Source organism: Diadema antillarum, unplaced genomic scaffold, assembly GCF_040938485.1.
Source record: "Diadema antillarum isolate AM-2024a unplaced genomic scaffold, OU_Dant_1.0 seq00000203_RagTag, whole genome shotgun sequence".
NCBI classification, from domain to species: domain Eukaryota; kingdom Metazoa; phylum Echinodermata; class Echinoidea; order Diadematoida; family Diadematidae; genus Diadema; species Diadema antillarum.
In genome coordinates, this window is record NW_027271262.1 from 173713 (window position 1) to 199182 (window position 25470).

Sequence of the window (25470 nt, forward strand, 5' to 3'; positions counted from 1 at the left end):
GGGGGCTCGGGCCCCTTACACTTTTTGTGCACCATACAAAGGAATACATACGGTGTCATCACTTTGGGCCCCCCCCCCCCCCACTTTTTTTAACCCGGAAGTACACAAGTGGCACTAAAAAGAAATAGATAGAGATCTTGAAGTGTGATCGCGGTAAGGTTATGTTTTTCCGCTGAAGACCCTTTTCTATTTTTTTTTTGTTTTTTTTTGTTTTTGCTTGTCAGCCGAAGAAACCCGGAAGTGAAATGGGAGAGATGAGCTGAGGACCTTTTTTTTTTTTTTCCACATTTTCCATTATTGCCCAAAAATGAAACTTAGGTATATGACTTGTGGTAGTATGTCCATACTGTGTTCCAAATATCTTTTCTGTAATATTTGTTGCACTGTTATGTCGGGGAAAAAAAATGGGAGACCACTGTCATTTGTGACCCACGTAAAATCCATAGCGTAAGCGTTATGCAGTCCGATGTATCGGTTTTCGTGCTTCATGAAACAGTTGAAGCACATTGCAGGTTCGTCTCTCACCCACTCACCACCCTGTGGACCGAAGCTGAACCCTGTCGCCGTGCGCCGAACCTGACACCGCTGATTGGCTACGCATGCGCTGACCAGTAAAGAACGCATGCGCATGAGGATGATCTAGTTGTGCCTGTCCAGTATTTTCCCTAAAATTTGGTTGTCTGTTTGTTCTGATTTTAACCTAACGACTAATTGCACAAACACGAAACTTTGCAGGTAGTGAGTCTGGGGTATACAGACTAGCAATCTGTTAATCAAATGCATATTCATGTTGTAGCAGAGTTGTGTCGGGAAATAATCATAATCCTTTCCCATGATTGACTCGAGCAGAATAATACGAATATCTCGAAAGATACATAAGCAATTTTGTCCAAAATTCATATGAAGGATGAGATTTGGTGGTAAAATAAGGGAGATACGAGGAGGTGAACTTGCAAGATTTTTTGTCCTTTGCTCCGCATGGTGCTTCAATGACCGTTATAAATTCAAAAGCTTATGCCCTTTTCGCGGAGGTAATTGCACCGTATCGCCAGGCCTGAGTAACAAGACACAGGAATGTGTACTTGTAAGAAGAAATTATTATTTTTTATTTTTTTTTTACTGCTTGTTCCAAGCAGTATGGACCAATAGATCAGTTAGAAAAAAAACAAAACATCTTTTATGGTGTGGTTTCAAACTTTTAGGAGACCTTAAGTCTTCAAGACTTTAAGAGCCTGTTCTTACAATCTCTCCGTGCACATGGGAAAGTGTAAGAGTGGTAGTGCTATGCTTTTTGAAAGCTTACAGACCCCTCTAGAACGTTGCTTGACTCTTTTTTTTTCCCCATTAAGTGAAAGGACATGGTATTTAGTGAAAGTGAAGACATCTGCAAGACTGAGAGTGAAATGGAAGCTAGCAAAATTCACTTTTGCAGCCAATCCATCACAAAGCTTTTCTAGCCTCCAGAAAGTCTGATTCCTGCATCGTGCATCGAATTTGCGAAGCCTCTCTGCAGATGATGGACATCAAATGTACCGAACGGTGTACTTGCATCTCATACATTTCATAGGAATTTGCATCCATATATATACATTGCAGGCCTGGTGGATGTATTCGACCGATTAACACGCAGTTTTTGTGCGTCATATTGTCGAGGTAGGCGTAGGTCTTTGAGCATCTGATGTGGACTTTAATTTCCTTCAAAGCATTGGCAGTGTCTACTATTTTATCCAAACTTCACGAGTAATTGCACACATTGGGAAGTTTGTCCTGACAGTTATAAGATGAGTTTTGAGATTTGGAGAGGAATGCACAAAAATGTACATTTCTCTCCTTTTTTGAGGTTTAAAACAGCAGTCATAAAAGCAGATTGTCTGTATTTTGTTTGTAGTTTTTTTTTTTTAAATTGAAATTCATTGCTACGCTTATTTCAATCTCATTTTTTGCAGACCTCCCCCCCTCCCCCCCAATCATCATCGTCAGCATCATGATAATGTGACACAACAGATTTCTTGTCTAATGAAATTTTGAAGGCCGGTGTGATTGGTTTCAGTGCCTACCTGAGGCTTTATACTTTGTGGATATGCATGATCTCATTAATTCGTGTAAGGTCATATGGGCATACTGTATCATTCCACATTGTTTTCCTTTGTATGTGAAGGTGTGTGTGTATGTGTGTGTGTATGTGTGTGTGTGTGTGTGTGTGTGTGTGTGTGTGTGCACACTGTCAGGGATGCCTCACCATTCCATCTCCAAGTACAAAAGATGTCACTGTATTACAAAGCCCCCCTTATTCATCTCCTCCCAACAGGTATCAGTATTCTGTTTATGATACAAGGTGTCAAACAGATTGAGAGCTCAGTGAGATATTTTGAAGGCCATTTCAGTGTACGAATGCCGTCCCTGTCCCCTACCGCCGCCAATAGGGACTTTTCGATTTGCACGTTGAGCCAGGCGTCACCCTGTTATGACGTAGGTTTTACGTACTGCGCATGCGCGAGTGTCGACCCTCGGCTCATCGCACAAATTTCGAACGCGTTAACCCCGGTTATCACCGTCCACCCAAATCGGTTGCGCCGCGCTCAACCCACCTTGCCATGACGTCACACTCCTCTCGGGTATCGTGCGAAAGAGCACGATAACTCTCGGGAAATCCGTGCTCAGTTCACCAGTTTTCCTTTTTCTTTCGAGAGAATATTTATATTCTAATTACATGAAAGCTTATGATCTTGATACGTCACAGCAGCAGCGCTGACATACAAACTACAGCCTCTGGTACCTACTTTATTTATCCGTTTTCACTGTTTCGCACTTTGCAACTGCCTACCGTAGTCCCACACATGCATTTACACGTAATGCTTTACGCAAATAGATCTTGGTGCTTTTGGCCTAGCTAGTGCAGCAGTGCATTTGCGTAGTAGTCTTACCATGCATCATGTTTTAAAATCCACATAATTCCTCCCAGGATACGCATCTAGTCAAAGACAAAATAAATATTACAAGTACAGAAACGAGTCACAAATTCCGCATACTAGTATATGCACGCAAGGCACAGGTTGCCTCCTGCACAGGCCACGCACGAGACGTGACGCCGCCGGCGCCCGAAATCGAAATGTGTTTTAGCAGCGGGTCAACGTACAGACGTGACGCCTTGACGTACGGTTGCGCTCGGCGGCACGTCCTTCTCGTTCACCCAATCGAAAACTCCCTATTGTGACACGACTACCACACTAGGTGTATAGCGCAAGTGTCTCTCTCCCAGCGTGAAACCCTCTCCTACTCACAACCCCCCCCCCCATGGTGCATAATGCATGGTCGGCATTTAAATGTGCGCCGTGGCGACCACTGTAAGAATGGGCCAGTCCTCTCCTTCAGTGACCTCACCAAGCACTGTACCATAGCTTGTACATATTCCCTCCCACAGCCATCCAGTGCAGTATGCCTGACTCTGTGCAGTCATGCCTGGATAAAGATAGTTTCCATGGCAACCTATTTTGTGTATAGCATTAGCTGGATAGGTATTTGTGGAATAATAGTTTGTGTGTGCTAGCTGGTGTAACTATTGTACACATGATACATGTAAACATCTCCACACATGAGGAAACATGCTACTTAACAGTAATATATGAATTTGTGTGTGTGTGTGTGAGCACTGAAGTATATTATGTACAGCTGTACAAAAAAGTGCATTTCTTCATCATCTTTGTATTTTTTTTTAAACATGGGTTATTGAAAGGTGACAAATAAATTGTTAAATTAAATGTGAAAGAAGTAGTAGAACTGATATACAAAGGAAACACACTATTTTAGAGGAAAAAAAAACAGTGATATTATGTAGAAGCAGATTAATTAAAGTTTGATGGAACTTTGATTAGCATGGATAAATTAATGGCCTTTTAAATCAAATGTCAATATGTCATTTGCATGGGATACCTTGGTGATCACAAAAAGGGCTGTCCTTGTCCATTGTCGATTGTATGATATCAATTATCATAGTGTCCTTCATTTTTTCCCCCTCAGCTCATGAATTGTTTACCAGCTATGTAATTTCCTCGCAAAGGACATTTTTATCATGTTGCTGCTCAAAGCCAAGACATGGATCGCAAACACATTGTTTAACCATGTCTTGTGGGGTGGGTAGAGCAAATTTCTTTGTGACAGTGAAAACTATTGTAGACGAGAGTTGCTAAAACATGCCCCTGAGCAATCAGGATGACTAAATTCTAGACTGTATCACTTAATGGTATTTTATGTTCATTCCATGGATGTAATGAAAAAATACTCTGTAAATACCCCATCTGAGGCATGTAAGCTGCAACCTGGAGGGCAGTTTGACAGGACTTTGGGATTCAAGGGCTGTTTGTTTTGTTTTTTTGTTTGTTTGTTTTTTCCTACATACAGACATTTTTTTTTTTTTTTTTTAATTAGCCACTTTTGAATTGGCCATTTCTGGTTTGCTGCATCAAAATAACTTCAAGTGCAGGGCCGAACTCTAATGAACAGACAGTAAAAACACTTGATACATGTTATGAAAATGCTGGTGGACCAGCTCTGTGAGCAAGCATGGTAGTACCTATGTGTGTGCCGCATTGCCAATAGTTTTCTCTGAAAGAAAAACCATAATGATAACAATAATGAATGAAAGAAAAATCAAGAACAGCATAAAAATTGTGCAAAATGCTGACGCTTGTAAAGTTGTGAGTAAAAAAGAAAAACGTTCCGATGGCACATTCGCACTGTATGTTCACAATCACTCACCAATCGTGTTTGCAGTATTCATTCATGCGTTTATAAGTGTGAAAGATGATGAAAAGGCAAGGAGTATTTAAGAAACGTCAACAGCCGGGGTTAAATCCAGGGTAATTTGAGGGAATGCTAATTGGCATTGAAAATGACAGGGGAAGTGATGTGCGCAAACAACACACCACGCATGCTGAATCCAGTCTTGGGCATCGGATATGTTCTCACTCTTGAGCTGGAGCATACATTGTATGTACACTTTTTTCATCGAATCACGAAGAATTAAGAGGTTTGAACGCAGCAAGTGCCACATACTCGTGAACAGTAAAAAAGCCCCTCGGCAAAAGCATTGATTGATCGACTGATTTCATGATATCAGGGTTCAAACTCCCTGATGGCAGTTTGATGATTTGATTTGCTGTGGATTGGCTGCATTAATTTGTCTGTATGTATTGAACACATCTGCGTTGTGATCAAATTGTTGGTAGATTAACATGTACTGTATGTGGTATACATTGTACTTTGTGAATGGAAAAAGACAAATTCAAAAAGAGAAGGGAGGCAGAAAAAATGACTGATGAGAATTTTTGTCATTGTGTCTATAAGAAGGGAAGCCGCAGTGATGCCAAATATCGTAGCAAATGCGTAACGTTTGATTGACTTGTCACAGATCTTGCATGATAGTGCTGTGTTCCGAGATAGAAGTCATATGAATTATCATTGTAGCTGTTGGTGATTATTAATCTTTCTCCGTCCTCTCCCTCCCCCTCCCCCTTTGCAGTATGTTCCTTGGTGGAGCTGACAGCGAAGACAGTGGCCCTCCACATCCCGTTCGAGGTTGTCGAGCGCGTCTACCCGCCTGTCCCCGAGAACCTCCAGCTGCGCATTGCCTTCTGGAGCTTTCCGGAGAACGAGGAAGACATTAGGTGAGATGGAGCCGTCAGTGCTTTGATTCTGGGGTGTCATCTTGCATGAAATCAAAGAAATCCTCAATGGAGAAACATTAGACCACAGTTTCCTGTTCCTTTTGGTCAATGGAGTGTAATCATTTGAACAGACTTGTGTGAAAGTTTCATTATGTATGACTGAAAATTAAGAGAATGATAAAATTTTTCAATTTTTGCCAGTTCTCATAAAATAGTGATAGTAGTGGCACTCTCATATCATGCAAAACACATGGGGTGCTGATGTCAGTGCCTGACATGGGGACTATTTGCCTGCACACAAATGATGACTAAACCTTTCCGTATATTGTAGTGGGTGCAAAGAAAAGAACTTTTAACCTGTGCATAAAATAATTTCAGATTTGCAATGATTTGGTAGGGATTATTTTTTCTTAAGGGGAGGTGTACTTGCTAAATCATAGGACGATATTACCCCCCCCCCAAAAAAAAAAAAAAAAAAAAAATGTAATTTAGAGATAATTTGGCATTTTTCATTCTGAGTGATACCATATATTTCATGTGTGTAAAAACATTCAAACCTTTGAAGTTCCATTGGTCTTTCTTTTTTTTGTTGTTATGTAATGGTAATGAAACTTTTTTGTGTTCTCTTTAATTTCACTCTTTTAGTTCAAGTCAACTCAAACACAGAGTGTGATTTCTCTTTGATGTGCCACCTTCTAACATACAGTGGAGCGCAAAATACATTAATTGTAACAGCTGCTCTTGTTCCATGTTCAAGCAGTAAATGCACAATGGTTGTACATAAACTATTTCAGTGCCTCTTACACTGTCCAAAATACACAATACGCCCAAATAAGCCCCTTAAGAAATCAACAAACAGAAGCTTTCTTATGCTTGTGATTGAAGATTAATATGCAACTGTATTTTTGCTTCTTGATAAAACTGACACTGGAGAAGATATGTTTCAATGCTTTCCTTTGCTGCTTTTGTTGTACATAATGGGGCCTTGGGGATGAATGACAATCCCCATCATGGTATGGTAGGCACTTCCACTTTTGAAGAATTCCTTCTGCACAACAGTGAAGATGGCTGATGGCTATCAGAGTCGTGTTCTCAACATGTCAGATGGAATTTAAAAAATATTTTTACATTGTCTGTACTTTCCATGAATAGATTTGAAATCGTGTGTTTCCAAAGATTAAATGTGATATGGTATCCTGGAGTACAGCATTTTTCCCTCACGAGTAATAATTGTGATCAGTCGCCTTGACCACTTCAAATTGCGACCCCTGCGATCCACAAACTTCCTGTAGCACTCTGGTTGTGGAGACTGCTGTCTTTAGAATGGCTCTCATGGGCGGAATGTTTTCGTGCTGCAAGCTATCGTGCAAGTGCTTCCATAAATCCCGCATCATACCCTCTTCCCACCATCTCATAAGTGTTTTTCTCTTCTCGATATTAAGATGATTGCCGTGACAAGTGAATCCAGATTAGACAGAGGCCAGCCAGTAGTTTTTTGCCTTGATCAAATCAAATGCTATCATTCACAAACATGTTGGATGGTCATCGCTGTGAAGCAGGGGGGGGGGGGGAATCTGCTAGTGTTCATATCAGCACTAGAAAAAAAAAACCCACAACAACTCATGTTTGCAAACAGACCTCAAGAATCACTATCAGTATTCAACTTTGTGAATTATTCATGTCACACGGTGAGTGCTGAAATATAAGGCATGATGAGTATCTTTCAAGACATATCAAATGTGTTGTTTGAGTCATCATGCCTTTATAAATGCACAATATCTGCATGGAGTATGATTGGCTTGCATTTTCATGAAATCATTGCCACATTGGACTGTGTCTATTGCCGTATGGCTTGCGGAATAATGTTGGGTCAGATTTTGACCCCAACATTCGTTCTGTTTCACATGGTTGCCTTTCTTATTGTCCATTGAAAGAGGGTCATGATGGGGATTAGAGTCATCCTTGTTTGATTGTACATGGGATAAAATTGAAGCTAACCTTTGTCTGATTTCAGGTGTTGGAGCTTGGCTTGGGGTGAAGAAAACTTTTGTTGTTGTTGCAAGCGATTCCAGAAAGAACACCCACCAAATATCAAAAGCAGGATGTGAAGGACTGGCATATAGATTTTTCAGAGCCCTGAATGCATTGTGTGAATATCATTAGGACATCTGATTTTCGTATCTCATGACTGGAATGCAAGTTGCAGCTATTTTCTTTTAATGAGTACGATATTGATTGCACTCCCTAAAGTATGTGCAGTTCATGATTGACCATAAACTCCAGTGTGCCAGTTTAGTGTATTGAAAAAAAAAATTAAGACAAACTTTTCATTGATGTAACTATGAATATGAACTTCTACAATGTAAGCCTAATGAAGAAAAAAATGTTCAAAAAAATACAGTATTCAAAGGAAACTACAATGTAAATGTTGAAAGCATAATTTGCTGGACACATGATCGGAAAGACAAAAGAATTTTGCCATTCTTCACATGCTCAGAACAAAATGTACCCAGTTTCAGATGAAGTTAAATATTGAGTCACCCCAAACTAGACAAGGACTCTGAACAACTGTAAAATGATAGGAATGAATTACAAATCATGAATGAAGTGCTGGTCAATTTTTTTTTTTCCAAATGAAATTTTTAGTCTGTCTTGAAGAGAAATAAAAAAATACATTCTCTGAGCCAGTTGATATCACAATTTTGCCAGTTAGTTGAAACCTAGAATGATATTTCTACCCAATGAGTACCTGTAGAAAGTCAACAGGATATTGGTTCTCATCTATAGGAGATCCCAGTAAATGCACTCAAGTGCAGGATACTACTTCACACCTATTTGTTTCATGAAAATGGATTTGAATTCTCATATTTCGACAAACCGACGAGGGTTAATGCATCGATCCCGCAAATCCAGGCAAGTTCACTGCTACATCTTTCTGTGGCCTCTCCTGGTGTGTGTACACACAATGTATCCCTGTCTAGAAACACCTCTGTAGACAAAACATGACCCCATGAGGTGACATGCACATTCATGAGGTCAACGCCGCAGCTACGTTTCCTGCTGTTCCTTCGGTTTCAGCCCTTACACACCGTGCTCCTGGTAATTGATCTGGGTCTGTAGGATTTCTCGCGCGCGTTGTCGGTAAAGCAGCAGTGGCGGCATACATTTGCAAGTCCCCCTCTCCATTTTCCAACAAGTTTCATTCCCCCTGGAGAAGGCTTTACTTACATCAAAAAACACCATCTACCTGGGGCCACATTCCTCTTTAACTCCAGCTGTGGACGCTCCAGGGTTTGGAAGCGTCCGCACTGTTTTTCATACGTGTCATGCCCATTTGTAGGCAGCCATCTTACTATCAATTATGCATGCCTTGAAACAGAATGCTCACTTTGTATGTGATATGAGACGTATGTACATATTTGAGTTGGATTTTTATAAATGTATGCAAAAGAGACACAGAAAATAAATGGAAAGTTAAGTCTAGCCATGGTGCGCCCATTCTCCGCATTCTCTCCATGATATTGCTTCTCTTGATGGAGAGGCCAGTAATACCATGAATATGTGCATTGTAAGAGAAAGATACATAGATCGGACATATATTTTCAATCATATTCATGACATGGTACAAAAGTGATCATCCGCCGAGGATGATAAAAAAAAAATAGATGAATAAGAAATGAAGTGCCCAGCAGTGGAAATTAAAAGGTTGTGGCATATTGATAATGTGATTGCATGCCCTATTGCAAGGAGCCACGCTGGATTGGAAGTGTATAATATTTGCACCAGCAAGGTGCGACAATAGCCTGTGCTGAATTGATGAATTATGTAAATTGATAAAAGATCTTTCTCGATAGGCCTACCCCATCCCCCCTCAGCCATCCTCGGCCTCAACCAGAGGCTCACATACAGGTATGAGTGCACAAGCACAGATGTCTACATGTACACATACACCTGTATGTTATCAATGGACACAGACAATTCAAGGCATCCAATAATACACCCACACAGACAAAGGCATACATATACATAACACCCACATAGGCAAAGGCATATTATACAATTGTACATGTACATTCACAAAGATGACACATACACCCACACAGATGAAGGTATATCCATACATTCATGGAGACAAAAACAAACCAACATAGATAAAGGCATACACATACACCAACACAGACAAAGGTATACACATACACCCACACAAACTAGACAAAGATTTACACAACACCAACTTATAGTATACCAAGGCATGCATACACAGACACGGAAACATTATACACTCACACAGACAAAGGCATACGCATAACACCCACACTACAGACCAAGGCATTTATAGCCTACACCCACACAGACACCTGGGTATAGACGAGGGCATACAAACATTTTAATACACATACACAGGTACATTTGTACTAGACAAAAGCATACTATGTTTTAATCCATACAGACACAGTCGACATACCTAAACCTTACACCAACATAGACTAAGGCATGCATACATGTACATCCACGCAGACAAAGACATGTTACACACGCACATACACCAACATAGATAAAGGCCTACACATACTGTACATGCACATAGACAAAGGCGTACACATACATTTGTATACTGACACAGACAGAAACATACACGTATACACCACACAGATGAAGGCATAACACATAGGCCTACTGTACAAGTGGAAATTTTCGTGCATTTTGTGCAACCAGAACCTAGCGCGAAAATAAAAGCACGCAAATATTTTTGCTTGCCATATGTTTCAGTAGTGGATGTCTTGATTCTGCGGAATTAAAAGCATGCGAAACTCTTCTTACCTGGCCGAGTGCGAAAAATTAGTTGCGCGAAAATATCCACTTTTACAGTGCACTAACACAGACAAAGGCATACACACACACACCAACATTTGCGAAAATATTTATTTTCGTGAATGAGGTCACAGACATTTTCGTGATATGTTGTTTACGCGATATTGACACTAAGGCTATAATGCGAAGTGCATTATTATCCTTGCGTACTACTATACGTATGGCAAAAAATTTCACGAGATATTATTTTGTGATTTGACGCTGCGGCTATCGTAAGTGCGCTAATGCCTGTCAGTTTGATACATGTATATTTTTTTGCATGTTGTTAAATTGGCGGTCCAACAGTTATTTGCGACAGTTGCGAAAATTAAACCCTCGCGAAAATAACAGTGGTAGTAAAGGCATACACGTACATCAGCACACACAGAGATATCCACGTGCATGTGCACATGAACAGGCAGACACAAAGGCATACACAAGTGCACAGACAGACAGACACATGCAGACACGTTCTTATAGATACATGAATACCATGGTACGTACAGAGACACAGACACAAAGATATCAAGTTGTATGATACACTCAGACACAGACATGGACATACATACATATACATATACACGTGTACATACAGGGATACAGACTGCTTATGGTATACAAAAGAAGACTCAGATATACAAACTGTGAAGCTCACATACATTTAGAATTGGGCAGAGGCATGTTTGCACACACATACTCACACATACACACACACACACACACACACGCACACACAAACACACACACACAGACTCAAAACACTCTAGTGCCCTCGCTGTCAATAGACAGGTCAATGGCAGGATTAGTGTCTGCTTCCGATGGTGGATCCTGCTCTTCAGCCTTCTGTTTTTGTTTGCAGTTCCTCGCCTCACCTTGCCACACTCGTACCAATCAACATTGACTCGTTTGAAAGCGACCTCACGTTGCAGAGCAACGATGGTCACATGGGTTGCAGCTAAAGCCTGACCGTTCTAATATTTAATTCATGGGGGAGGGGGGTCAAGGTTCCCCACGATGCATCATTCATGATTTGCTCTTCCCTGAATGAAACAAAAATTTGATGAACATCATTGATTGCATGCCATTCTTAAGACACAAATCTTCATTGACCCAATCTTGTACAGATTAAGGAAATGTGTCATAAGCAAATCTTTTTTCAGTTTCCCTTTTCTTTTGTGGCAGAATGTTGTTCTCTCGATGGTTGATGTTCAAGGGAGTTCATAGCCCTCATTACATGCTTCGTCCACTTATTTGACTTTTTTTTTTTGGGGGGGGGGGGAGGGATTCAGTAATTAATAAAAAAAATCGTTCACTCAAATTTTGTGCCTCAATGACAATTTAGAGTTGATTGATTTTACTGCAGTATCTATATTTGCCATGTAGCCACAACTTTTTTCTGGTACTGGGTATTTCTGTAATAAATCTTATGACATGAGTGTATAACACTTAATGCAGATAAATATTGATGACTACTGTTTTTACTCCAGCAAATCACAAAGCACTATACACAACGTTTGTATGTTTAATGCACGTCATTAAGCTGCTTCGTAGATTAAGATTTCCTATTTGGCTGCTGTCCAAACAAAGATAATGCCTCATAATTACTGAGGTGCTAATGAATGTCAAGTAGCAGTTGCCATTTCCCCTTGAGTTCGATGAAGAAAAAATAAAAAATCATGCTGATATGAGCTCTTAGTATATTCCCTTATCAGTCAAGTGTCTTCCTTGTTATTGAATGACTTATTATGGTCATACCATGTATCACTGTGAGCACATTTACTGCCACCTCATCCATTTCCTCCTCCTCTGCTATCTTTTGTGTGGAATCAAGATATCCTGACCAATGCATTGAGAAGTTTAACCGAGAGATAATTATACTCATGTACCCGCCCCGGAAGAATCACAGATTGTACCTCTAGCTACCTTTGGATTGAGAGCACTGCTGTTCAAATCGGTGAAGCTGATGCAGTATGATTGTTTAATTTGAACGGAAGCACCTCTTTCCTCACGATGATAGATGATCTGGTGATATTCATCAAATTTACAAACCGTCAGGTAGTCTCTTCAGAGTGGTCACTTAACCCTTCTTGTGCCTCGAGTGCCGCTTGGTGCAGACAAACTCCCATAGCATAGTATGATACACACTGTCCAAAGTCCCTGGCACAGAGAGGGTTAATCCTAGGTTCTTCCAGGAGCTAGGTTCTTCCCAGGAGGCCCTGCCAATGGCATTACCCCAAGCACCCATTCATGCCCTCCTATCAAGAGGAATATTGTGCATAGAACAGCATGTCCAAGAATGTACATTGTACTTTAACTAGTTCAGTTCTGTTTGTTTCATTTTATCACGGGACCTGCTTCAGTCAGTGGCTGTTTTTCAACTGGTCTGTGCCAAAACTAAAAACAAAACAAAAAAACAAAAAACACACATACATCAATAAATGCAAGAACATTATGTAGTAACAACAGAAATTAGATAAATACAAATCATATTGAAACGAAAGATATTTATACATTGATAAGAATACCAAAAAAGAAAGTACTTAAATACATGTCTCTACCTTCCCCTTAAAGATTAGATGTAATTGAAATGTAGTATGTGCTGGAGTTGACCCCATGTAGAATCTCCCTATGGAGATTCTCAAATCTTATTCACATTACCTTTAGTGCTTTTTCTTTCATTTGCTTTCTTCTTTCTGTGTATCTTTTTTAAAATTTCATTGTATAGGTTGTACTCCTGTCTAGCAAATGGTAGCCCCGATGAATTCCAGCGAGGGGAACACATGGTCAGAAACAAAGCAGTGCGGGATGTGCTACAGATCGGTAAGTATCCTCTTCTCTGCAAGCCTCGGATAAGGTTTGTGGGGAAACAAACGATAAGAAAATACAAAGCAGAGGGAATACTGTCAGTAAAAGTGATAATCACTGAACACATACATTATAAAAGAACAGAGTAAGATGATGTGAGAGAAAGTATGATTTATATACCTCATTTGATGAATCCTTGATTCTGATTGGTCAAAGATGCAATCTCTACTTTTTACTCTGCCTGGTAGTCAACGTGTGGCTTTTAAAGATGCTTGTATTAAGTATATCCTGCACGCATATCTATGCATCTACTTCATATCATCAAGGAGCTTCAAAACAAAAGCTCCTTGATATCATGTTACCTATCCATTTAACATTTGTTATTCTGGTGCCAATTAGAATCAAAATGGATAGGTGAGTAAAGCTCACTCGCAGATAAAATGTTCGATACCAAACATACATCAGTGTGTTGAGAAATTATACTTCTTGTGTTTTCTCTGACTGCTAGCTTGACAACTTCATTTCATTGCCTTATATAATTTAGCATTGATATGAAAGTGGGATGTGGTATATAAAACAAGTATTGACTGCTTTTTTGTGTGTCAATAGTTAAAGCTATTTGCCCTCAATAGCGGTCCTGCACATTCGCTTCTCTCTCATTGGTACATGTACATGTACCTCTGGCTTCCGCAGGCTGAAAACCAGTTTGCAGTTTGCCATAGTGTTTGATAGCATGTCTGCATAGTACATGAACATGAGCACATTCAACTATTTGAGGGAACAAGTTACTAATAGACAGTTTCACTTTTAAGAGACTTCAGAACCAAAAATTAGCTGAGCTGTAGAATCAGAAAGTCAGCTTAATGGAGACACCATACGATTTTGTCTGTCCCTTTAATCCATGTTGTGTAGTAGGATTGGAATTACTGCAAATGAGAAAAGCTGTTGTGATTGATTTGTTTCCATTCTTTTTTTCATTCTTGCAAGAGAGTTATGTTTAATATTCTGCTGTTATTCAAGTAACATTTGCTTCTGGTTGAAGTCTATCTCCCTGAAAGCAAGTTACAAATAGCAAATTCTGTGGATTTAAAGCAGGTATAAAGGAATGTGTGCCAACAATTTTGTTACACTATGTGAATGCTGACAATCACCCATATCTTTTATTTGTTAAGACTAATATTCAAACTTTTTTGTTTTATTTTCTTTGTTTCACATGCGAATGACCGTGATTACCCTTTCCGCCGACAGGATTTCACCTGAGCGGGACTGTGGTGCCGTCCCACCCGATGACTCAGCAGCACGGCGCCAGCGCCACCTTCAACGTGGCCATCACCTTCGACCGCCGCCGCATCTCCTCCTGCAGCTGCACGTGCAGCTCGGCCAGCAAGTGGTGCAGCCACGTGGTGGCGCTCTGCCTCTACCGCATCCACCACCCGACGGCTGTCTGCCTGCGGGCGCCCGTCTCCGAGTCGCTGTCCCGCCTGCACCGCGAGCAGCTGCAGAAGTTTGCGCAGTATCTCATCAGCGAGTTCCCTCGCCTGGTAAGCACATGCCCCACATGAAATGATCCCACAAGTGCATGTGCACATTGAAGGTTTGCTGTCGTACATGCTTCTGCAAAACCCAGCCAGAATTTCACATTTGGGTTAGGTTTCGTTTTGTTTTTGTGTTTGTTTTTATGGCTTTCATGTGTCTTTCAGATAACTTCATGTCCTCCACACTGTGTCGTGGCTGAGTGTACACTTTGTATATATAGTGAGTGTTGTTATGTATTTTGCTGATGTCAAATAATCCCTGCCATTGTTGTAACTAGTGGTTATTACCTGTATTTCAACATCTCTGATTATGTATATTTTTAGGAATATAGTCTAGAGAACTTTGAACTTTTTTCCCCCAGCCACAGCCTAATGGCTTCAAATCTGAAGCCTCAATTTCTCTCAGTGTGTTTAAAGAATGTTTCTGTTTTGACCCAATATGGTTGGATCGGATAGCCCTTGAATGAAGAAATGTCTGCCGTAGCTTTGATCTTGTTTTTCAACTCCCCGATGACGGATGTATCATGGCGTGTGTACTTTTGAGATCTGTCATCAGTAACGGATGAATGTTTGTGATAGCAGTGATGTATGTGTGTTTGGGTTGATATGTGCTGGTGCTGGAATTAAGTTTGTTCAACCCACCATTCTTTGCTACTTGCTGAAGACGATATGAGCACATATTGTCACAGGTGAGATATCTGTGTACATAGAGCAAGGGCCTGGAAAGGTTGAATGAATGCCACTCACAGGCATCCACCATATACCCTTTTACACTTGGATTTTGATTTCCAGTTCCTGGTGTCTAATCTACACAGGCTGTAAAATTCAAAACGTTTCTGTGCACAAAGACGAATGAGCTCCCTCCATTTAGTGATGCATTCTCTCCCTCCCTCCCCCCCCCCCTCTTTTCTCTCTCACACACTCACATGTACACACATTCTTTTTTTCCTTTCCTTCTTCCTCTGTCCCCTGTATTCCTTCTATCTCTCCTCTCTCATTCTGTCTCTCATGTTCCCTCTCTTTCTCCCCTCAACTCCTTGCATCCCTCTCTCCCTCACCTTTCTCCCCCTCTCACCTTCACCTTCTCTCTCTCTTCCACCTTACCTCTCTAACTCCTTCATCTAAATCTCCCCCACTCCCTCTCTCCCCTTCCTTCTGTCTATCCCAGATTCTACCCACGGCCCAGCGTCTGCTGGACGAGCTGCTGCTCTCTCAGGCCAGTGCCATCAACAAGGTGTGTGGGGCCCCGGACCCCACGGCTGGCCCGCCGGCCACCGAGATGACCCACTGGTTCCTCGATGAGGCCATTCTCCACGAGAATATCAAAAAGACCCTGATTAGGTTCAGTGGACCTTCTCCCATAGTCTTCAGGTGAGTACTCCAGCAATTCATTAACCCGTTGAGGACAGACTGATTTTGCTACAACACGCATTTCTCATAGACACCTGCCCGAGTATACTTGGGACTCGTTCCCAATGGGTTAATATAATTGTAATATATGTGACCCTGGCTGCATTTACCAACTTTTCCATGTTTGAAATGCATTTTAATACCCACTATCAAAACGCGTTTGCAAACGCCTTTCAGATAGCGTTCTTCAAATTGTTGCATTTATGAAGTGAACTCTGTTGTGAGTCGATTAGGTGGCCTTGTCACTGCACAGCTCCATTGCGCAGTTTGGCCCAAGGAGCAGAGATGTATAGTTGGCAGTGGTTGGCATGGGCAGGTCCGAGCTATGAATGCATTTCAAAACAACTTTGCATTCATTAACTCTACAGAAACATCAGGGCATTCAGATGCAAAGAAATTATACTAGAACAGTATAGCTATACCAAAACGGTATAGCTATATGATGAATTTACATGTCTAAACGCTAACGAAGGGACGTATGACAAAAACGACATATAGCGAAACGACGGTTTGAGCATCGATTCGAACTAGAACTCGATAACGAATCGGCATTCCGTGTGCGTCTAAACATATGGCGACCATAGAACGGTATAACTGGGCGGGGCTTAATGTGAACGTGCACGAAAGGTGTGACCCCACAGCTAGTGACAGCTAGCTGTCACTCATGACTAGACTATAACGGCATGCGTAGTGGGAGACTGCACATCTATACAACGTTTCCCAGAACGGTTGAAATTTGTGTCTGAACGGTCTGTCGGCTATACGATGATTCTTTATAAGTCGTTTCGTTATCGAGTTTGGGTATAAAATGGCATGCGTCTGATTAGGGGGCATGTTTCTGGCTCAAACGTGTTTGCAATCACACTCTTTTGGAGTTTCAGAAACTTGTTTCTAACCCCATAATCAAAACAGCGTTGTGTTTATCAACTGCCAAAAGCTCCCTGATAGTTGTTTGGAAACCTTAATTCTGCGCCAGGAGTTGATGAACGCAACCCCTGCATCACAAAACCACCCAAAAGTCACTAGACATGGATTTTTAGTCAGGTGCAAATTCTGAAAGAGCAGACTGACGCTAGGCTTTCAAATGATGTATAACTCAGTGCAAATTGACTCTCCTAACCTATCTAAATAACGGAAAGAAGGTACACACACACCTTGGGACAAGTGATTACTGAGAAAAAGAGCTTTGAAGTGGAGGGTTTATTCAAGTGCTTAATCTCACCAAGCAGTGCTCAGTGCAATGAATTGGACAAAAAACGGGATGTAAAACTCCAGGGCAACCACAATGAAGAGATTATCAGATTGAGCTGAAATTTAGCACACTCTATCACCACATTCTATTCATGACTACTGTTACTACTAATATTCAAAACAGTAGCATTATCTTTCCAAAAGTTATTAGAGTTGAAGTGAAGAGTGTTTAAAGTGTTTTTAACGAATGAAAAGGGGACATAACTAATTACACTATTCTACAAAAACTATTCTTGAAAAACTGGAAAAAGACACAACTTCCCATTGGTTTTATGATCCCAAACTTATGTATAATGTAGATGAAGAATTGTTCTTTCAGCAAACCCCCCCCCCCTGAAAATTGATAACATTGATTTATTTCACCTATCTTGAGTCCTCATAAAAAATATTGGCATGCATCTTTTTGTTGGTTTTGTGATGCATGGTCACATATTGCATTAGATTGTTAAATATTTGTACATTTTCTTGAGAGGTTTCTTCATATCCTTGTTATGTTCATGTTATGTTCATATGTTGTAAATACAAGAGATGCAATATACTCATGTATGTCTATCTGTACATCTATCTATGCATATCTATATATCTATATGTGTACTTACCTGTACTTAGAAGGACCAGCCTTATGCAGGTTGTCATTTTCATTCTCTCTTTCAATTACTCTATATTCATATCAAAGAAAGCAGTATGAAGTTCATATACACTCTTCTTTCTGTAACATCATTATAGGTCATACTTCGCTGAGACGCAATGTAACTATGTACTTGATGAGGCCATGATGATATAGAGTTGAATGGAATTGTTTCATTAAGAGCATCATGGAGGAGCCCATGGAGGGGCCCTATATAGAAAAGGGTTCATTGTTCTGAATGAAGACATGGGGTAAATGAAGACATGGGGTATATGAAGAAAATTCATTTATAAATCAAAATAAAAAAAACACCTAAACCCTCCTCCCCCCCCCCCCATTATAGGACCATTTTTCACATTCCACTGCCAAATTAGGAAGGCACATTGAGCTAAGACTTGTTCCATACGTTTTTCCTTGTCCAGTCACCAATGTGATTTCTGGTGGAACCTGGGGGGATTGGTCAAAGGGACCTCTTAAGATATCTAGCGGTCCTGTGTAGAAAATAGGGACCATGGGACCACTGTTGATAGTGCAAGATATAGAATGGTTATCGGCTATGTGGGTGGAGTGACACGAAATATTTAATTGTAACCCACCTGTAGGACACCACCAGTGCTTGGCACATCTCAAAGATTAAGTTTTTAAGTTTTTTCAATTGCATTTTGTTTATTGTGGCTCATCAATCTAGATGCATGCCTTTGATTCCTTCTGTGCTTATATCATGCGAGAAAGAAGAAAAGTAGAAAGGGAAGAAGAAGAAGATGATGATGATGAAGAAGAAGTCGAAGATTCCAGTACTGTGAACTTTGCACAGTTGAATTTGGATTTGTGCCTTACACTATATCTCAGCACTTTGCAAGTAAATGGGATGCTGATATCTTTTTCATTGTAAAGAGGCACTGACTGTTTTTATCGTCCATGTTCATTGCCCATTTCTGGGTTCCCAGGTCTTGGGATGAAGGGTCGTTGATATCCTTATCACAGAAGCAGTGATATCCTTTCATTCATTAGGCTGTATGTTGGGGGAAAAAAGGTGCCACAGGTCTGTTTTTCTCTAAGCACTCTTCCTTCCTCCCGGCTGGTCTTTGGATCATTCAAACATCCTGTGTGGATACATATCCCACTCTCAAGTCCATCCTTAAAAAGCGTGCTCCATAAATCACATGATTTGTCTGTGGTCGATTTGATATTCATCTGTCGAGTATTGCTTTACAGCGGTCTTCTTCCTACCTCTGTGGTGGTTTACCACTTTGAGAGATTGTTATCACTGTATCTCATATATTTTTCTATCATATTATTTTTGTTCATTTGTGCAAGAAAAAAAAAACTTAAAGGGCAACTTAGACATTCATTTATGTAAAATTCAAAGTATTGCATGCATATTACATTTGTTGGTTATTAGTTTGATTTTAGATGAGAACAGTTCTCTACATAATGGACTTGTTTACCATCACTTTATTTAGCCATGTGAGAATGAGAAATACAAATCAAAGACTTTTTACTGACGTGCTGAATCAAGTGTAATATGATGTTATGTATATGTTCAAGTACAATCTTACCGGAAGTCTTATTTACACTGACGGGGTAGTTCAGTGAAAAAACCCTCAGAGCCAGAGGTTAGTTTGCCCTCAACGGCATCATGAAAATGGTAGGTCTGGTCAAGAAAAATGGTCCTGTGTGGATGTAGCCATCTTAAAATGATGCACATTTTAAAGGTGCATTTAGGGAAACAAAAACTTTATTTTTGTGAGTTCAGAATGTGTGAGCATTCAAGTTTTTACAAGAATTTGCCCAAAGAGTTTTACATACCTATCTTTTTTATTCATTTCATGAATGACCTCATAACATCCATCCAGCATCGTCATTGAGCTTTGAATATCATCTCCCCCATATGTCTCTCCAGTGATGTCAATTCCCTCTACCTGTCATCGACTGCCCCGCAAGCAGCGGCCGAGTGGACCAACCTGCTCCGCCCGCTGCGAGGGCGCATGCCGGAGGGCATCTGGAACCTGCTCTCCATCGTCCGCGAGATGTACCGTCGCCGTGACAGCAACGCCATCTCCCTCCTCCGCATCCTAACAGAGGAATGCATCATCTGTGACCAGGTGAGAGTGAGATTGAGAAAAAAAAAAGGTTTGGTGATGGGGGAGAAGATTCTTCCGCATTACTTCAATTTAACTGTCGCATGGGACCGGCAATTCAGTAATCCTCAGCATTGAGGAAAGAAAGGGATGATGAATGCATTGAAAGGCTGTCCAGCTTATTTTGATTTGTCTTTTCATCGGTTGTTCCAAATTCTACTTGGCAGATATGTGAAAAATCTAAATTTCAAAAAAAAATCTCTATCTTGAACATATGAAGAGTTGAAATGCAGAAACAGAGATATCTGTTTCTATCAGTATGAAATAGATTTAATCTGCTGAAAAATACTGCAAGTAATTTAAACATATGTGGTAATTTTGATAATATCCTCAGAAATATTTCTTGTTATGTGATGAGTGCAGTGCCATTGAAAAGATTTGATTTCCTCTATTTGATGATGACCTTACTTTAAAAAAATTGAAAATGGTGTTTATCTGTTTTTGCATTCAAAGTCTTCATATGAACATATAAATTGTGAATGACATGAAAGCAGGATTGATTCTAAAAAACAAAATCGAAAGACAATGCAGACCTGTATTGAGATGTATAATCAGTTTTGTTAATGGCATGCAGAGAAAATGAGTATCATTTGGGGTGTGGCAGTGCCTGTATCTAGGAAACTTTTACTGGAGATTTGTGCACAGTAGAGATCAGAAATGAATTTAGAAAAGGAGTTGCCACTGTTTTGATGCATTTTTCTAAAATGAATGTGATATCATCTTTCAGATTGTGATCTGGTGGTTTAGCACGCGGACCTCCGCGCTGCACTCACAGCACGGTAACCATGGACACAGGGCAAATAGCAACAGCAGCACAGCTGCTGCCCAGCACGCCTGCGCCAGCATGTGCGAGGAGATCGTCACGCTCTGGCGGCTCGCCGCCCTCAACCCCATCAACTCCCGACAGGACCGCGGGGGCCACGAGCAGGAGTTCCGCAAGTGGCACCTGCAGGTCATCGAGAAGGCGCGCAAGTCGCGGGGACCCTCCCACTGCTGGACGGGTGGCGGCGGCGGTGGGGCGAACAACAACAACCTTCGGAGGGTGGACATCGAAGTCTTTGCTGGCTTCAAGCCGGCCATCGAAGCGTGCATGCTGGACTGGAGTGACTTCCCCATTGAGGGCGTCACACACAGAGAGACCCGCATTCCAAGAGTGAAAGTAGAACAGGGAGGAGACACCAGTAGTCGGCCAGTGGTCAGCACTGTCCATACTAAAGTTGCAACTTCTTCCACTCTATCAGGCCCCAGTCAGTCAAAAGTTGATCCCAGTAAGCAGGGTGTCAATGTTGTCGTCAGCAGCAGCAGCCCTCAGGCCAGCTCGCCCGGATCCAAAGACGAAAAGTCCAAGGTGGAGTCCGACAGCGAGACCCTCTTGCGAGTGAACTCTTCCGATTCATCTATGTCTTCTTCAAGCGACAGGGTCGAAGGCTACCAGACAGGGTTGAGTCTGTCTCACTCGGACGACACCGACTCCGATGTGCAGACGGTGTCAAATTTCACCTCAAAGCAGGCTGCGGACAGCAAGCACTTACAGCCGCTCGTCCACGACCCCAAGGAGGCGTCCAGCCAGGGAACAGGTTCCCCCCGCGAGGGCGCCGCGGGAGGTGGTGGGGACAAACCGAGCGGTAAGCGCAAGACGAAAAGCAAGCACGTCGAACGCGGAGATTCGGACCTGACAGACAGCGAGGCAGGCCTGGTGGCCGAGCCCCTCCGCAGGGAGCAGGAGAGCGACTCGTCCAACGACGCCAGGGCGGGACGGAAGCAGGCGTTGCAGGTGGAGCAGCGGGAATCCCGCGAGTCCCAACCTTCCAGCGATGAATACCAGATGTACTACTACGACACCAGGCAGGCCAAGACCGCTGAGCCTTCGGGACCCAAAAAGAAGAATGACACTCCTAACCCATTTGTTGGCATCAAGAAGATGGAGGATAGGATTGAGGTAATAAAAAAAGAAAAGCTGCTTTTCAATTTCCCTTTCTAATCTGTACTGCAATCCTGTGGAGATTAATGAATAGGATTACTTTCATTCTGCATGCAACTCAGATTCTAAGCACTGTAGTCGTAGTTTTGCCATTTATCCAGCGATGATTGCTGTGAACCGCTGCAAAGTGGCAGGTGTTATACCTGTTGATAAGCAGTAACGAAGTGTCAGTGATATTTGCCTCAGTAATCATTGACTTATGAAGTGAAGAAGCTGTCAACTTCAGTTTAGGAATAACCCTTTCTGTGCCAGGGATGTTAGACAGCGTTTACAACCCTATGAGGTGTTCCATGCCAATTGACACTCAAGCACACAAATGGTTAAAGGGAGCTGTTTACTTTAAAGAGACAGCCTCTTGACCAGATAATCAGCACTGTATATAGATTAGTCAGCATTTGAGGAAAATATGAACGAGGAAGTATTGATATGTATCATACCAAAGTTGATGTACAATGTATACACATGAATGGGTTTGTATTGTTATCATTGTTTTTGTTGTTCTAGTCATGGTTATCAATACATGCCATATTAATGTCAGTAATGATGGTGGTGGTTATGATGATATTGATATTGATGATGATGATAGTGATATACCTACATTTCAAGGAAAGATCATCATCCAAGTATGCAAGTATATGCGTACATGTATATACTTCATGTAACAATAGTCCATGAAGAAGCAAAGATGTCATCAACACCAGCTTTCACCAACTTCCGCACATAATTCATTTTCCATGAGTTATGCATTGTCATATTGACTGGCTGAGTTTCGATTTCATTTGAGGTATGTGAGATATGTTTCAAATGTGAAATGCTTTTAACACTCCCCACCCCCCTCCCCCTCCATCAGATCATGTTTTCAAGGGCGGAGGCCCTCCATGCCCATGGGTACACGAAGCACGCCTGCAAGCTGGCCATCCAGCTAGCCGAGGAAATGCTGGAGAAACCACCAGTCCTGGATGCCCCACCCCCTGCTGGTCTCTCCAATAGGGTGAGCCGACGATGCTGGAATTTGAGAGAGATGTTACTGTCTGATATTTTGCTGATGTGTGTGCGTTTATGTGCTTCACAATTTGAATATTTTAAGTCGCCAAGTTTTACAAGACATCAGGAATGTGGGATTTGAATATGCAATTAAAATTATTTTTGATTCTCCTGTTTCCCATGAAGGCATGGGTAAAAAAAAAAGAGGAGTGTCTTGTAAGCAAGTGAGAATGCTACTCTTAGCTTTGATAAAGAGATTTTCAAAGATCAAACAGTGCCATTTCATTGTTTATGCCTTTTTTCTTTCCATTTGCCAACTTTGCATACAATGTTCACATATTTCTACACCCTTAAGTTGGTGATATTGATGGATGCTGGTGGGAGGATGTTAATGTTGGTGGTAAGAGGATGTTAATGGGTGGAGGATGTTAATGTTTGTGGTAGGAGGATGTTGTTAGGAGGATGTTGATAGATGATGGCAGGAGGATAGACGTTGATGTTGGTGGTAAGAAGTTAATAATGATTGGAGGATGTTCATGTAGGTGGTAGGTGGGTGTTGTTAGGAGGATGTTGACAGGTGGTTGTAGGAGGATAGATGTTAATGTTGGTGGTAAGAAGTTAATGATGATTGGAGGATGTTAATGTAGGTGGTAGGTGGGTGTTGTTAGGATGATGTTGACAGATGGTGGTAGGAGGATAGATGTTAATGTTGATCATGATGGTAAGAGGATGTCGATGGTTGGAGGATGTTAATGTTAGTGGTCGGGGGATGTTGTTAGGAGGATGTTGATAGATGGTGGTAGGAGGATTTTAATGCTGGAGGTAGGATGATGTTGATGATTGGAGGATGTTAATGTTGGTGGTACATGTTAGAGGATGTTGTTAGGAGAATGTTAATAGATAGTGGTAGGAGGATGTTGATAGATGCTGGTAGGAAGATATTAATGTTGGTGGTAGGAGGATGTTGATGGTTAGTGGATGTTAATGTTGGGATAGGAGGATGCTGTTAGGAGGATGTTAAGAGATAGTGGTAGGAGGATGTTGATAAATGGTTGTAGGAGGATGTTAATGTTAGTGGTAAGAGGATGTCAGTGTTGGAGGTAGGAAGATTTTAGGGGGATGTTGATGATTGGAGGATGTAAATGTTGGAGGTAGGAAGAAGTTTTTAGGAGGATATTGATAGATGGTGGTAGGAGGATGTTAATGTTGGTGGTAAGAGGATGTTGATAGCTGGAGGATATTAATGTTGGATGTAGGAGGATGTTGATAGATGGTGGTAGGAGGATGTTGATGGATGGGGGTAGGAGGATAGATGTTAATGTTGGTGGTGGGAGGATGTTGATCGTGGGAGGATGTCAATTTTTTTGGTAGAAGGATGTTGATGGTTGGAAGATGTTGATGTCGGTGATAGGAGGATGTTGATAGATGATGGTAGGAGAATGGTGATAGATGGTGGTAGGAGGATGTTGATAGATGGTGTTAGTAGAATGTTGGAGTTGATAGTACAAGGAATGTTGATGGACGGTGTTAGGAGGTTGTTGATAGATGGCATAGTAGAATATTGATGTTGATGGTACGATGAATGTTGATGGACGGTGTCAGGAGGATGTTAATGTTGGTGGTAGGAGGATGTTAATGTTGATTGTAGGAGGATGTTAATGTTGGTAGGAAGATGTTGATTTTGATGGTAGGAGGATGTTGATGAATGGTGTCAGGAGGATGTTGTTTGATGGTGTTAGTAGAATGTTGATGGACAGTGTTAGGAGGTTGTTGATAGATGGCATAGTTGATGTTGATGGTACAATGAATGTTGATGAATGGTGTCAGGAGGATGTTGTTAAATGGTGTTAGTAGAATGTTGATGGACAGTGTCAGGAGGATGTTGATAGATGGCATAGTAGAATGTTGATGTTGATGGTGCAATGAATGTTGATGAATGGTGTCAGAAGGATGTTGTTAGATGGTGTCAGTAGAATGTTGATGTTGATGGTACGAGGAATGTTGACAGATGGTGTCAGGAGGATGTACAGGGTGGTGCAGGGCTAGACACTAATTTTTTTCTCTGGTTGGCTGTTCAGGCCACTATAGTAAAATTTGAAATTTTTTGTGGCCAAAAAAAAAAAGTGTAGTGGCCCGAAGCAAATGGAAGCATGACAACCCATTTTTAGTCATAAGGGTCTGATTGAGTGACCGAAAGATAGCCTTGTTGTAAATTTGGTGG

The 25470-nt window shown here is 41.3% G+C and overlaps 1 protein-coding gene across 1 annotated transcript in view; it reads left to right on the plus strand.

Moving 5' to 3' along the window:
* Nucleotides 1-25470, plus strand: part of LOC139728838 (zinc finger SWIM domain-containing protein 8-like) — a 68589-nt gene that overhangs the window by 26862 nt on the left and 16257 nt on the right. Inside the window, exons 2-8 of the mRNA XM_071639774.1 lie at nt 5519-5663; nt 13240-13334; nt 14568-14860; nt 16023-16225; nt 20047-20248; nt 21012-22223; nt 23116-23256. Coding sequence (XP_071495875.1) covers nt 5519-5663; nt 13240-13334; nt 14568-14860; nt 16023-16225; nt 20047-20248; nt 21012-22223; nt 23116-23256 — 2291 coding nt within the window. The remainder of the gene's footprint in view (nt 1-5518; nt 5664-13239; nt 13335-14567; nt 14861-16022; nt 16226-20046; nt 20249-21011; nt 22224-23115; nt 23257-25470) is intronic.